General features: G+C 41.0%; 1 protein-coding gene across 2 annotated transcripts in view; it reads right to left on the minus strand.

Annotated features, from left to right (window-relative positions):
* CLCN4 (chloride voltage-gated channel 4) overlaps positions 1 to 14,774 on the minus strand; it is an 80,420-nt gene that overhangs the window by 27,446 nt on the left and 38,200 nt on the right. For both annotated transcript variants that reach the window (XM_045538932.1, XM_045538930.1), the window contains 4 exons: positions 13,788 to 13,975; positions 10,818 to 10,940; positions 355 to 561; positions 139 to 219 (listed from right to left, as the gene is read on the minus strand). In XM_045538932.1, coding sequence (XP_045394888.1) covers positions 139 to 219; positions 355 to 561; positions 10,818 to 10,940; positions 13,788 to 13,975 — 599 coding nt within the window. The remainder of the gene's footprint in view (positions 1 to 138; positions 220 to 354; positions 562 to 10,817; positions 10,941 to 13,787; positions 13,976 to 14,774) is intronic.

Consider the following 14,774-nt stretch of genomic DNA (forward strand, 5'->3'; position numbering starts at 1 on the left):
ACAATTGAAATTGTGGCTCCTTAACTAACCACAAGAATTTTATTCAATACTTCTTTGACTCTAATCCTCAAAGGGCAGGAGATGAAGACTTACTGCTACGCCAACCACCCACATGTTCCCTCAGCTGCCCATTCTCACCTCTTCTAGACTGAAAAGCACACCCCCGATTGGCGCACCAAAGGCAACGGAGACTCCAGCAGCAGCTGCAGCTGACAGCACCTACAAGGCAAATAGTTCTGGGTAAGCTTCAAGGCCTTCCATGAAAAAAAACATGTGCCAGCATGTGCAGGTGACATGGGAGAAGGGGGCTTTAGGAAGAAAGCTCCGCCACACATGGAAGCTGAGCCAGCTCACCTCGCGCCTCTTGCCCTCGTTCTTGCTGTACTTGGAGAAAAGGCTGCTGAAGAAGTTGCCGCAGCAACAGGCCACATGCACCAGCGGCCCTTCCTTCCCAAGGCTCAGGCCAGAAGACACTACCAGCACCAGGGTGACCGTCTTGATTAGCAGAGTCCACTTCCCCAGGTAGCCCCTGATGATAAAGCCACTCAAAATAGTCTTTATCTGAAACAGGATGGAGAACGAGAGGGAATGAACTGCTTCGATCCATGGCTAGGAAAATAGCTGCAATTCATGAGAGGCATGTTAAAAGTTTAGATTCACTAAATTGCATGGAAGAAAGGACATTTTCACTTTTTAATTAATCTATAATTTTATATTCTATTAACAGAATTTTTTATTAATATATAACTTTACATTATATTAACAGAAACATTAAAAATTTAAGGCATGGTAAAAAAAAAAGGATACTTAGAGTACCAAATGATCATAAAGAGGACTGAAATCATTAAATCACTATCAAGGTCTCATTTTATTTATGGCATTTTAGCCTGTTCACGTTACCCTTTGTTGTATTGAGAAGAGACATATACCTATTGATCTTAACTGCTAACTCTTAACTCTTGAAAGATATCCAAGACAAAGAGACGGAGAGCTGGCCAGCTATGTGACAAAGCACAGAGAGTGAAGGAGTGAAGAATAAGCCACCCCAAAATATGCCACTGTGGCAAACTATTTTGAGTTAAAGGCATTTGAAAAACAGCAGGTGCAAGAATATCACTCTGACCTTCATTGTTTCTTAAAGGCAGAAGAAGATGAAATTCCCATGTGAAAGACACCCTTCCTATACTAAAAAGAAAGTATCATCCTTATCAAGGAGGGAAAGTTGAGGCCAAGGGAAATCTGTACAAACAAATGTTGTTAGACTAACCTTATCTTCCTGACCACTCCTCCGCCCCACTAAGTGCCCCAGCCCAAGCCCCTGGGCCTTCTCACACTTGCACAGCTTACTCCTCTTTGTCCAATTCCGTATATAAATGTTCAACTCCAACTGCTCTTCAGGCCATTTCCTTATTAGGGCTCCAATGTCATGTAAAACTTGTATTACATAAGTTTATATGTTTTCCTCCTTTTGATCTGTCTTATGTCAATTTAATTCTCAGGCCCAGCCAAAACCCCTAAAAGGGTAGACATCATATTTTGCCTCCCCTACAACAGTGAAATGTAACTTGAACCTTCAGTCAGAAGTTGGCAAGCTATGGCCCATGGGCCAAATCTGACCCACTGCCTATTTTTATATGAAACACAAGCTAAGAATGGCTTTAACAGAGTTTGTTTTGTTTTGTTTAAGTAACACATATAAAATACTACTAGTCTTTTGGTAAGAATAGTTGCCCCATTTTGCCTCTTGGGCCCTGAGGCCTAAAATATTGACTCTCTCTCCTTTATAGGGAAAGTTTGCTGATGTCTGCTGGAGGCAAATAAGTAGGCGTTTACTGTCCAGTTCTTTCAACATTTCCGTATGTTTGAAAATATACTTACTGCAATGGTAGAAAATGAAGAAGATACTCAACTTTCTAATAATACGCCTTTGAGGGGTATAAAGATGTTTGAATCCATGACAACCCCTTCTCTTCTGTCAAATCCTCCCCTGGTATATTGAAGAGAACTTTGATTATAAGGAGAGTTGTCTTGCTCCATTTTCAGACCTGCTGCACTTTGTAAATGCCAAATAATGGATTTCTTCCTAAAGGTGCCCTTGAGTCTTTGCCTAATGCTTTTAGAATTCAACTGGGTGCCAATCTCACTGACTAACTTTATATACTGAGGTCCTCTCCCCCCAAACGGTGTTCTTTTAGATACAGAAGCATCACCAATGGCTAAATAACTTTTCTACCTCCAACCGCTTCCACAATTGGCTACAATGGAATGAATGCTCACTGCTGAGCTAGCAACTTACAAGCCTGTAATCATAGATTAATCAGACACCAAGTGAGTCAGTCAATGAAATTCGTGGTCAATTTCTCTTTTACCATTATGTAATACATAATGGGACAATGGTATTTCTTGTCAATGTAATTTGCATAACTTGAAAATGCCTCCTTATGCTCTGCCAAGTGATCAATTTCCCAAATAGCTACTACAGTCTTCCTCAACCTTGGTGCTCATCAGAATCACCCACAGAATTAGGAACGCTTTCAGACTGGCTGTCCCCTCAGAGATTTGATGTAATTGGTCTGAGGTGCATCCAGGCTATGAGGATTTTTACAGCCTCCCCAGGTAAGTCTAAAATGCAGCTCAGGTGGAGAGCAGCCACTGCTCCATTCCTGGAAAGAGTATTATAGGTAATCCTAATTTCTTAAAAGAGTATTTAAGGGACAGCCCTGAAATACTCTTTGTTCTTTCACCAACACCTTCTACTGAGCATCATGTTACCTTTGGCGATGTGAGGAGGGTCATGAAGTCAATAATTCAAGTGTATGTTGAGGGGAGGGCACATGTGTGTGATCCCAGAGGACTCAATGGGCTCCTTCCTACTGAATATGCGTGAGGTCTCCTAGCTATACAGTCAGATGGTTTTTCTTGAACTAGCCTTTAACTAGTGGCAGACAAACTAGCTGTGGTTAAATCTATCCTTAACTAGTGGTATTAATAGTTGGCCTAATTGAGCCTGTGCTCTGGGATTTCAGATCCCTTTATTTAAGGGATGTTTTATTATGCCTGCCACAATCCTGCCCTTTTGTGTTGCCTCGAATAAAATTATCTATAATTTTTTGTCAGTTAGTTAATGTGGATTTGGACCCCAGGGTACAGTTTAAAAGCGTAATACCATTTAGAAAATTACAAGCATCTAAATTACCTGAGTCTTTGCCAGCCATGACATGTGGTGAATTGAACAATGTAATAGGTACATTGTAATTCTCTAAAATGATTTATAAAATTCTCATGATCAAATTAGGGACTAAAGAAGGCAAATTCATTCCCAGTAGATGCCAAAATCCAATCACTTGCTTTAATTTGAATTCACAGAGACTGAAGTGAGCAGAGCTTTAACAAGATATAATATAGTGGATTTGTGACTTGCTGATGGTAGCCTGAAAACCAGAACGCTTTCTGGTAAATAAATATTTACAAAAGTGTTCATGTTTTGTAATGAACTGGAACATCAACACAGAGTAAGTTCTGAGAAGATACGATTTCTTACATAGCAGACAGTGGGTCTACTGATAAAACAAAGTATAAAGAGGACACCCTTACCCAGTTCTCTCTAAATTCCCAAGCCCAACAAACTATGAGTATTCTCTTTTATTTATTTTATTTTATTTTATTTTATTTTATTTATTTTTGAGATGGTCTCACTCTGTTGCCCCAGCTAGAATGCAGTAGTGTCATCATAGCTCACTGCAACCTCAAACTCCTGGGCTCAAGCGATCCTCCTGCCTCAGCCTCCCGAGTAGCTGGGACTACAGGCTCGCACCATGATGCCTGGCTAATTTTTCTATTTTTAGTAGACACGGGGTCTCACTCTTGCTCAGGCTGGTCTTGGACTCCTGACCCCAAGTGATCCTCCTGCCCCGGCCTCCCAGAGTGCTAGGATTACAGGCATGAGCCACTTTGCCCAGCCAGAGTATTCTCTTTTAAATGTGATTTATAGAACTTACATGGAGCATTTATTACAAAGAAAAACAAAATTTCTCTAGATATACATTTTTAAAAATGTTTCCAAAGGAATTTTCATTCTAAGTAATCAAAATATTTTGGAAGCAAATGCTGGGGAGGATGAGCAATTTTTAAAAATGTACATAAGCGCACTGCATTCACAGTCTGTCCTCACGCGGCGCACCTATAACAGTTTGTAGCAAGTCGCCTCAAACAGTGATAAATCTGTCTTCTAAACAGTTCAGTCAGTGTCTTTGCTAGAATGAAGGAGAACAGCTTCGTGTCCCAATTGAAGTTGGTTTATATATTTATTAAGACTTAGTTGGGTTTTGACTTGGAGGAGGTTCTTTTTATCTATGAATTATTCATTTACATTTACTTTTTACTCTGCTCCTTTCCTCTAAGAACTGGGGTAGGTACTATATCCTTAGGTTAAGAATTTTGAGCTCTACTATAATAACAGCAATAACTCTGCTACTGTTGAGTCATAATAAGCAAACTTAATTATAAAGCCTCTATTTGGTTCCTGATATATTAAAAGATTGTTATGAACTGTTTCATAGCAAAATGAATCTATGACATACTTATATATGGTTAAAAGCATATTAATAAAGGAAGTACCCATGTGCCCACTACCAAGCCTAAGAAATAGAAGAGTGGCTGCCTTTGAAAGCCCTGTGCTTGCCTCCCCAATGGGACCTTCCTCCCTCCCCTCACCACTTCCAATCATTTCTTTGCCTTTCTTTATATACGGTTTTTGCACATATGTTGTTTCATTTTAGCTGTTCATGGACTTTATATCAATAGAATCATACTTTCTGTATTTTTCTGCAACTTTTTTCACTTGGCATCACATTTTTAGTTTCATCCATGTCGATGTGTCCCTTGTACTCTTGTCACATAACAAATGCTCAACTCACTATTTTATTCCTTTGAGCTCAGTTGCCACCAATAAAGATGCCCACTTTAGGCACGGGCAGGGCTGTGCTCAAGCTGGCACAGGCTGACAAATGCCACTGCCCGCAGATCTGAGTGGAGTGGCTCTCAAGCTGGCTCAGGCTAACAATTACCGCTGCTTACAGAACTAGGTGGGGCATTCACTCTCTCTGTAATGCAGGGACCACCAGTGACAACCACAGGGGAATGGTGAGGCAGGAGACACAGGAGAGCAACAGTGTTAAATGCTCACAGTGCATCTGCCCATCTTGGGCCATGTGAATCCTCCAGAGCAGGACACAAGTGCACCATCGAGGGACCTCTCCTTCTTCGCCCTAAGTAGGAGAGTTTCCAGCAGAGGAGAACAAGTGCACTACAAGTTTATCTGTCTTGAGCTGAGAGAAGAGATTTCAGATGAGAAGGAACCAGAATAAGAACTCTGGCAACATGAAAAAGCAAGCTATTTCAACACTTCCAAAGGATCACAATACATCTCCAGTGATGGACCACAACCTAAAAGAAATTGTTGAAATGTCAGAGATGGAATTCAGAATATGGATGCCAAATAAGATGAATGGGATTGAAGAGAAAGTTGAAAACCAACACAAAGAAGCCAAAAGAATGTTTCAGGACATGAATTAAAAAAATGAAAAACTCACTAAAGAGATAGACAATATAAAAGATATAACAGAACTTAAAGAAATAAAAGAGTCATTCGGGGAATTTCAAAATATAGCAGAAAGCTTCAAAAACAGGCTAGACCAAGCAGAAGAAAGAATTTCAGAGCTTGAAGACAAGGCTTTCAAACTAACCCAGCCAATCAAATATACAGACAAAAGAATAAAGAATGAATAATCACTCAGAGAAGTATAGGACTATGCAAAGTGGGCCAATATAAGAATTGTAGGTATCCCTGAGGGAGAAGAAGATAAAGCAAAAAACATGGAAAACCTATTTAAGGGAATTATTGAGGAAAACTTCCCTGGTATCACCAAAGATTCAGATATCCAGATACAAGATCGTCATTGAACACCAGGAAGATTCATAGCAAGTAGGACATCCCCAAGACACATAGCCATCAACCTGGCCAAAGTCAAAATGAAGGAGAAAATTCTACAAGCTTCAATACAAAAACAACAACTAACCTACAAAGGAAAACCCATCAGGTTAAGAGCGGACTTCTCAGCAAAGACATTACAAGCCAGAAGGGACTAGGGCCCCATTTTCGGTCTTCTTAAACAGAACAATTGGCAGCCAAGAATTTTGTATCCTGCAAAACTGAGTTTCACAAATGATGGAGAAATAAAGACTTTTCCAGATAAGCAAACATGAAGGGAATTTGTCACTACTAGACCTGCCCTACAGGAAATACTCAGAACTGCGTTATACATAGAACAGCAAAATAGATACCCACCAGTGTAAAACCACCCAGAAGTTAAAGCTCACAACTCTAATAAAACAATAGCATAAGAAGGAAAACAAAACAATAGGTATTATCCAGCATGATGAACAGAACACTGTTCCACACATCTATACTAACACTGAACATGAACAGTCTGAATGTCCCACTTAAAACACACATACTAGCTGAATGGATAAAAAAACATCTACCCAAATATACGCTGTCTACAAGAAACACATCTAACTCACAAGAACTCATATAGACTCAAGATAATGGGAGGGGAAAATATTCCACATAAATGAAAACAAAAAGTGAGCAGATGTAACCATTCTCATATCAAATAAAATAAACTTTAAATCAACAGTGTTACAAAACCCACAAAGATGGTCATTTTATAATGGTAAAGGGAGCAATTCAACAAGAAGACATAACAATCCTAAATATATATGCATCAAACACAGGAGCTCCCAGATTCATAAAGCAAATTCTACTAGAATTTAGCAAAGAAATAAATACTAGGTTTATTATTGCCAGAGACTTCACCCCAGTGACAGAACTGGACAGATTATTGAAGCAGAAAATCAAGAAAGAAACACTGGACTTATATAGGACTCTAGAACAAGTGGACCTAACAGACATTTGCAAAACATTTTACTCCCAAACTACTAAATATTCATTATTCTCATTGGCACCTGGAACATTTTTCAAGATTGATCATATCTTAGGTCACAAAACAAGTCTCAACAAATTCAGAAAAATCAAAATCATACCATGTACCTTACCTTCTCAGACCACATGGAATAAAACCAAAAATCAATTCTAAGAGAAACACTCAAATCAATACAAAGTGATGGAAATTAATCAACCTGCTGCTGAATGATCCTTGGGTCAATGATGAAATTAAAATGGAAATCAAAAGATTTCTCAAACTGAATGACAAGGGAGGCACAAGCTTTCAAAATTTATGGGATACAGCAAAAACAGTCCTAAGGGGAAAGTTCATAGCCTTAAATGCCTACATCAAAAAGACAGGAAGATCACAAATTAACAACCTAATGTCACATCTCAAGAAACTAGAAAAAGAAGAGCAAACCAAACCCAAAACTAGCAAAGAAAAGAAATAACAAAGCTCAGAGCAAAACTAAATAAAATAGAGACCAAAAAATGAAACAAAAAGTTGGTTCTTTGAGAAGATAAACAAAATCAATAGACCACTAGCCAGATTAACCAGAAATAGAAGAGAAAGGACTCAAATAAGGTCAACCAGAAATGAAAAAGGAGACATTACAACTGATACCACAGAAATACAAAATACCACCCATGAATACTACCAAAACCCCTATGCACACGAACTAGAAAAGTAGAGGAAATGGATAAATTCCCAGAAACACACAATCTCCCAAGCTTGGATCAGGAAGAAATAGAAATCTTAAACAAACCAATAACAAGCAGTGAGATTAAAGCAATAATAAAAAAATCTCCCAACAAAGAAAAGCCCAGACCAGATGGATTCGCAGTTGAATTCTAGCAGACCTACAAAGAAGAACTGGTACCTATCCTACAGAAATTATTTTATGACATTAAGGAGGGAATTCTCCCTAACTCATTCTATGAAGCCAGTATCACCTTGATACCAAAACCAGGAAAGGACACAACAAAAAAAGAAAACTACAGACCAATATCCCTTATGAACATACGTGTAAAAATCCTCAACAAAATACTAGCAAACCAAATTCAACAGCACATCAAAACTAAAATTCACCATGATCAAGTGGGTTTCATGTGGGTTTCATCCCAGGAATGCAAGGATAGATTAACATATGCAAATCTATAAACATGATTCACCACATAAACTGAAGCAAAAACAAAGACCATATGCTCATGGAATATGGAGATTCCTCAAAGAAATAAATGTAGACTTACCATTTGATCTAGCAATCCCACTACTGGGTATCTAGCCAAAGGAAAAGTCAAAAAGAACCTGCATTCAAATGTTGGCATAGCACAATTTACCACTGCAAAGTTGTGGAATCAACCTAAGTGTCCATAAATTCATGGGTGGACAAAGAAAATGTGGTGTATATATATATACACATATACACACCATGGAGTACTACTTAGCTATAAAAAGGAATGAAATAATGTCTATTGTAGCAACTTGGATGGAACTGGAGACCATTATTCTAAGTGAAGTATCTCGAGAATGGAAAACAAACACCACATGTACTCTCTAATGAGTGGGAGCTAAACAATGGGCACACGTGAGCACAAGGAGATGTAAAGTACATTGGAAACCAAGAAGGTAGGAAGGTGGGAGGCGGTGAGGAGTAAAAACTTACCTATTGGGCACAATGAACACTATTCTGGTGATGGGCACACTAAAAGTCCCAACTTAGGCCTTATACGAGGTATCCGTGTAACAAAAACATTTGAACCCCCTTAATATTTCGAAATTAAAAAAAAAAAGATGCCTGCTTTGAATAACGACAATGTCCAGGAAGCCCCTCAAAGACAGAGCTCATATTTGAGCTCCCTGTCTATCCATAAGGTCACGAGCTGAGTGCATCTCCAGAAGGGGAAGATGGGACTGCCAGGCACGCCTCTTATTGCTGCTTTCTGTTTTCCACCGATCGCCCATTGGCCATCTCCTTATTCTGCAAATGCTCAAGTCAGAAATGCCTACTGTTGGGCAACGGGATCATAAACTGAAACGCCAATGATGGTCTGTTCTTTTCATTGTCCAGGAAGCCTTAGGCTTTAGATAGCAAATAAAATAGTCAGCTCTGCTATAACACTTGGTTTGAAAACACATATTTGTCCCAATGCCATTCATACATTAGGGAAGAATTTGAGCATAACACAAATTTTGTGTCTGCGTATATACATTTCCTCCAGGAGAAATACTAGGTGGATGTATAAAACTGCACCCAGCTGAACCGAGTCATGAAGGAAAAGAAAAAACATACACATGCACGTCTTGAACACCTACCAGTTCACATATGCGCCAGGGCACCAGGCCCCTCCATGCCTGCTGTCACAGCTTCCCCTTGATTTCAGACAGCCCTCTTTCTATCCCTTCATAATAACACAAAAGCTGCAGCACTGCCGACATCCACTGCCAAGCAAACTTCAAGTTCTTTTCAAGAAATGACACACTCATTGTGGTATTTATATGTTTCTTAGCCATTTAACATGTGTAAAACTGTGCTACTGTTTTTATTAGGTTTCTATCTTTTACATATGTGCCCTTGATGAAGTTTTTGCACATTGTGCCTCTAACTCATTTTCCCCTTAAGGCCCTGTGGTTTTTATTGTGCAATTCTGTGAGACATGGTGACTTTTAGGAATGTATGTCGCATTTTGGCAGAACTGGTTGCATTGAGAAAACAAAATAGTAATAATAGCTTGTTTTTCAGGTTCCTGGAGCAATATGTTAGCATAAACCATCAAAAATTCTGCATATTTTAAGACTTCTTTTTTCCCTCTTTCCTGCAACAAGCCCATGCTGAATTTTGCCTTTAACTATCCTTCAATTACTCTAGCCCTTTCCATGAACTGCCTGGTCCAGCGTCAGGGTTGAAGGGCATCCCCATAGGGTGTGCATCTATTGCCATAACCAGCCCACAACTGTATCTTCAAACTTGCTAGCTCACTGCTTACGGGCGTTGCTGAAGCAGCAACCTGAAGGAGAACTGAACCAGATTAGGGTGATAATATCAGAACTTTAAAATCACTTCTGGCTAAAATTTTTACTGTCTGGGCTTTTGGGGAATCAGCTCAATTATCGTTCTTCTGCCCTGCAGATCCTCCTAGGTCTCAAGCCTGGTCTCCGGCATTCCCCTTGATCAATGAGGTGACTTGCCTCATACTTTGGTTACATGAAAGTGCTGAAAAGTATAAGAATTCTAAATGCACAAGGGTACATGCACAGTGTATGCACTGAAGGTGGAATTAAGTTTTTTAAAGATTGCTATTACCTTGTCACCAGAAGAGCAAGATATGGCAAGGGAGTTTAATCCTCAGCAAACTTTCTCAGCAACAAACCTCCACTACTGTCCTTTTTCACATTACATCACAGACTCACTTATGAGTGAGTGCAGTGCCACATTTATGTGGGTGGTTAATGAACTCTGATTCCACAGGCTTTAAGAGTTATGCCTGGTTTACAAAGATAAGGTTTTAATCATCTGAGAAGCAATAGAGCAGAAATCTCGAGTATAGAGTATAAATAAATCCTGAAGTCAGACCACTGGGTTCAACTCACAGCTTACCAGCTTGGTTACTTCAGGCAAGTTACTTACCCTCTCTGCACTTGAGCTTCCTCAATTATCAAATGAAGAATAATAGCACCTGCCTCGTAGTCTTACTGCGAGGAGTAAGAGTTAATACATGTAAAATACTTGGAACCATGCTTGGCACAACAGTGCCACAGAAGTATTTGCTGTTCTTACCATTGGCACAAAAGAACCCAACCACAACTCACCTCTGGTATACCAGAGCCACAGGCATATGGCGCAAAGACGCGCACCAGGGAGACGGCCAAAAATGCAAACAGCAGCGCCCACAGGATGTACATTAAGTAATTCAGAATGTAAGCACTGGCACCCTAAACAACAGACACAAAACAAGAAAGGAAACATTAGCCATAGCAGAACTGAGCACTGTACCCAACCCTACCCCCTCTGTCGTGACAACAAAAGCTTTGACGGCACTGGGCAGGTTTGGTCCCTGTCCTACGTAAACAAAAAAGCCGGTGTTGGTTTTATCAGCTGTTGCTATTGCTACAGTCAGTACACACAAACAGCGCCCTGGGTGTTTCTCCAGGAGCTGTTTACATGTAGCTTCTACTGGGTGAAATCTCAGCAGTAATGGAAACTGTGAATGATGCTTGGTTTTAATCACCACTTGCACTAGAGTTAATGAAATGTGGGACGCAGAAAATTCTGCCTTCGAGACCCTGGCAGATTTGTTTTGTCTTGTCTGCGGTGGATTGGTCTCTCTCAGCTTTCATTAAGGCCACACCCACATCACAACAAGCAGCTGCAGTGCCAATGAACAAGGATTGGAACCGTATTTCAGAATATGCTCCTCAAAGTGTGGTCCATGGACCAGCTGCAGCAGCAGCAGCAGCAGCATCGCCCGGGAGCGTGTTAGAAGTGCTGACTCTCAGAACTCAGGCCAGAGCTGCTAAGTCAGACAGTGTGGGAGCGGCCTGGCTAAGTGTGTTCTAACAGGCCCTCCAGACGGTTCTGATGCATGCTAACATTTGAGAGGCACTACCAGAGGAGAAAAGCTTGATCTCCTTCAGGATAATGCATTGAACCATTTCTTCCAAATTACCTGATGTGTGGAGAACGTTTTCTCAACCACACACACAGTCTGAGGCCTTTTAGGTCAAGGGCCTGGTCTTGGAGGCCATGTTTCTCTCCGTCTCAGCTTCTCGCCCCCATCTGGATTTCCCAAGTGAGGGGGGAAGGAAAGAAAGGTCACCTACAAGTCAGGCCACAGCCATGGCCATGTGTGTGCCTATTAAATGCAAAAACACGTTCCAGGAGACTGCGCTACCTTTACAAGCACATATATTCACACCCTATGTGGTGAGAAATCGGACTGAGGAATATCTTTCACCCACTTAAATATGTACTTTTTGGGAGACTAAAAATAACTTCTCATTCTTACTAACAATAATTCTTTGCATCAAAGAATAAATCTTAAAAACAGCTGAAAAGATGGACAATCATATTTCCCCAAAACACACACTGCAAGGAGAGAAGAAATAAAACATGGCACGCAGCCAATTCCGCCTGCCCACGCCCATCAACCCAAGTAGAGAATTTCTTTTTGGAAGTAATGGAGAGCACTGAGAATGTGTGAGATTTCAAGATTCCTGTCTACTTCTGAGATTTGAAGGAATTAATTTTCAATTCCACCGAGAAAGAGGTTTAGCAAAATGGCAAAGTGCATTCCAAATGTCTTCAGCTGTGGTAAGTCAGTCAGGCAAAAAAAAAAAAAAAAAAAAAACCAGCAGGGAAAGGAGGAGATGTATAAACAGATTACATACATCTTCCAAGAATAGTTCTAGCTCAAGCAAGCCTCACATTACCCCTAATGTGAAGCTTGGCAGCCCGGCTCCCCATCACCTGGCGTTCTGATCCCTCAGTGACCTACAGTCACTGTGAACCACTGAGTTCGGCTAGAAGTTAACCCCTTCCTGAGCTAAGGTCTTTATAAAGATCAGAAATTCTAATTGCCATGAGGCAATCTCTAGGTGTGTGGTTCAACACTACATCTCCTGTGCCTGGGACATTCCCTTTGAAGAAGGCCCAGAACATCCTCTGAAATGTGCTCATAAAATACAATGAAAGATGATAACTAAAGCCACAATGAGGTAGCACTTCACACCCACTAGGAGAGCTATACTCAAAAACAGACAATAGCAAGTGTTGGTAAGGATGGGAGAAATCGGAACCCTCATTCACTGCTAGCGGGCATGTGAAATGGTGCAGCCACTTTGGAAAACAGTCTGGCGGGTCCTCAAAAAGTTAAAGAGTTCCCATCTGACCCCGCAATTCCTCTCCTAGGTATATGCCCAACGGAAACGAAACATATGTCCACACAAAAACTTGGACACAAATGTTCACAGCAACATCATTCATAATAGCCAAAGAGCAGAAGCAACTGATGAACAGATAAATAAAATGTGACATATCCATACAACAGAATGTTATTCAGCCATATACAAGAAGGAAATACTAATTCATGCTACAACGTGAAGGAACCTGGGAAACATTATGCTAAGTGACAGAAGCCAGACACAAAGTCCACATATTGTACGATTTTATTTATATGAAATGTCCAGAAGAGACAAATCTATAGAGACAAAAAGTAGATCCATGGTTGCTCAGAGCTGGTGGATTGGGGGAGCATGGGAGTGACTGCTAATGAGTACAGGGTTTGGGGGGCAGTGATGAAAATGTTCTAAAATTAGATTGTGGTGATGGGTGCACAGCCCTGTGAATATACTAAAAGCCATTCAACACTCTACACTTTAAATGGGTGAACCATATGAACTGTAAATTTTATCTCACTAAAGCTGTTAGTTTTAAAAAAGATAACTTATCTTTTCTCTCCAATTAGAAGGTAACTAACCCTATTTCTTCAGCATGATCCACAAACCACCTTTGCTAAGAAAAATAAAGCCAAACATGAGGCTTTAAAAGACACATATTAATATATACTGTGCACATGAAACAATGGGGAAGGGTTTTCCGAGTGAGGTTTGAGGAGTAGCATGAGCTAGAACAAAGAAAAGTCATACGGCATTAAGCCATGCACTATTGCTAGAACAGACACTTGAAGGTGAAATCACAGACATTCCCAAATCACCCGGCAGCATTCCAAAGTGCATGTGGAATGGCAGGGGTTCCCAGCCAGGACCCTGCCCGACACCCACCTCCGACCGATTCACCAGCAGCTCTGACCATTTCTGCCACAGGGGACACTTGTCCCTGTCCTCAAAAGTGGTCTCGTTGGAAGTCCAGCAGCACTGCTCGTGGCTGTACCAGAAGGCAGACAGGCAGACCCCCTCCTTCAGATCCGTCATCCAGTCCACGGCGAGATCGATGACGCCAGCCAGAGTGCCTGGAAGAAAAGGAATTGCCCCATGACGTGACAAGGAGAACAGCAACCTGGTGGCCACACAGGATCACTTTGGCAATGAAGGCCCAGGCACCAGAGCAGGCAGTGAATGGGACGCGGACTGTCACTTACATAAGGAAGCTTCTCTCATTGACCCTGAGTCACTCGAACCTTTATGGTGTGGCAAGGCAGTGGCAGCCCAGCGAGAGATGAGAAGGGCTTGGTGGCTTCAGTCAGGTAGGGGAGAGAGACATACGGGTTTACACTCTGATCTCAGGCCCTGGGGCCAAGCAACTTTTGAAACTCGTCCCTTTCCAAATTTCTGAAACAGGGAGTACACACCATAAAAGACACAACCCTCTCAACAGCTGGGATGGCATCCTGGAATCACACACATTAATGTTAATATTTCTCAGGGAGACAGGATAATCCAGGCAAAGTGAAGGCATGACCACTGTGACAGCCTCACAGCATAAATGAGTAAGGTCTTGCCACCAAATAGGAACCACACTTGGGAAAACCCTGTTTATTAGAACTTTCTGTATTTTTAAAATTATGGCTAAAGGATTGTCGGTTTACATAAGTAAATACTTACTTTCAATACCAACAGAAGTGGGATAAAATAGAATGTGTGGTTGAGCGGGCCACAAAAGGCGGCCTTGGGTCTCCTTCCAGAATAACCCATTCTAGCTTCTTGCAGAGGCAGGGAATGCTTTCGGGCTTCTTATTTTTTTGGACTTTTTACTGGATCCTTATTACAGTATTGGTTCTGCACCTGCATTTCCACCGAAAGCGCCCACAG

This window comes from Lemur catta, chromosome X, assembly GCF_020740605.2.
Source record: "Lemur catta isolate mLemCat1 chromosome X, mLemCat1.pri, whole genome shotgun sequence".
In the NCBI taxonomy this organism is placed as follows: domain Eukaryota; kingdom Metazoa; phylum Chordata; class Mammalia; order Primates; family Lemuridae; genus Lemur; species Lemur catta.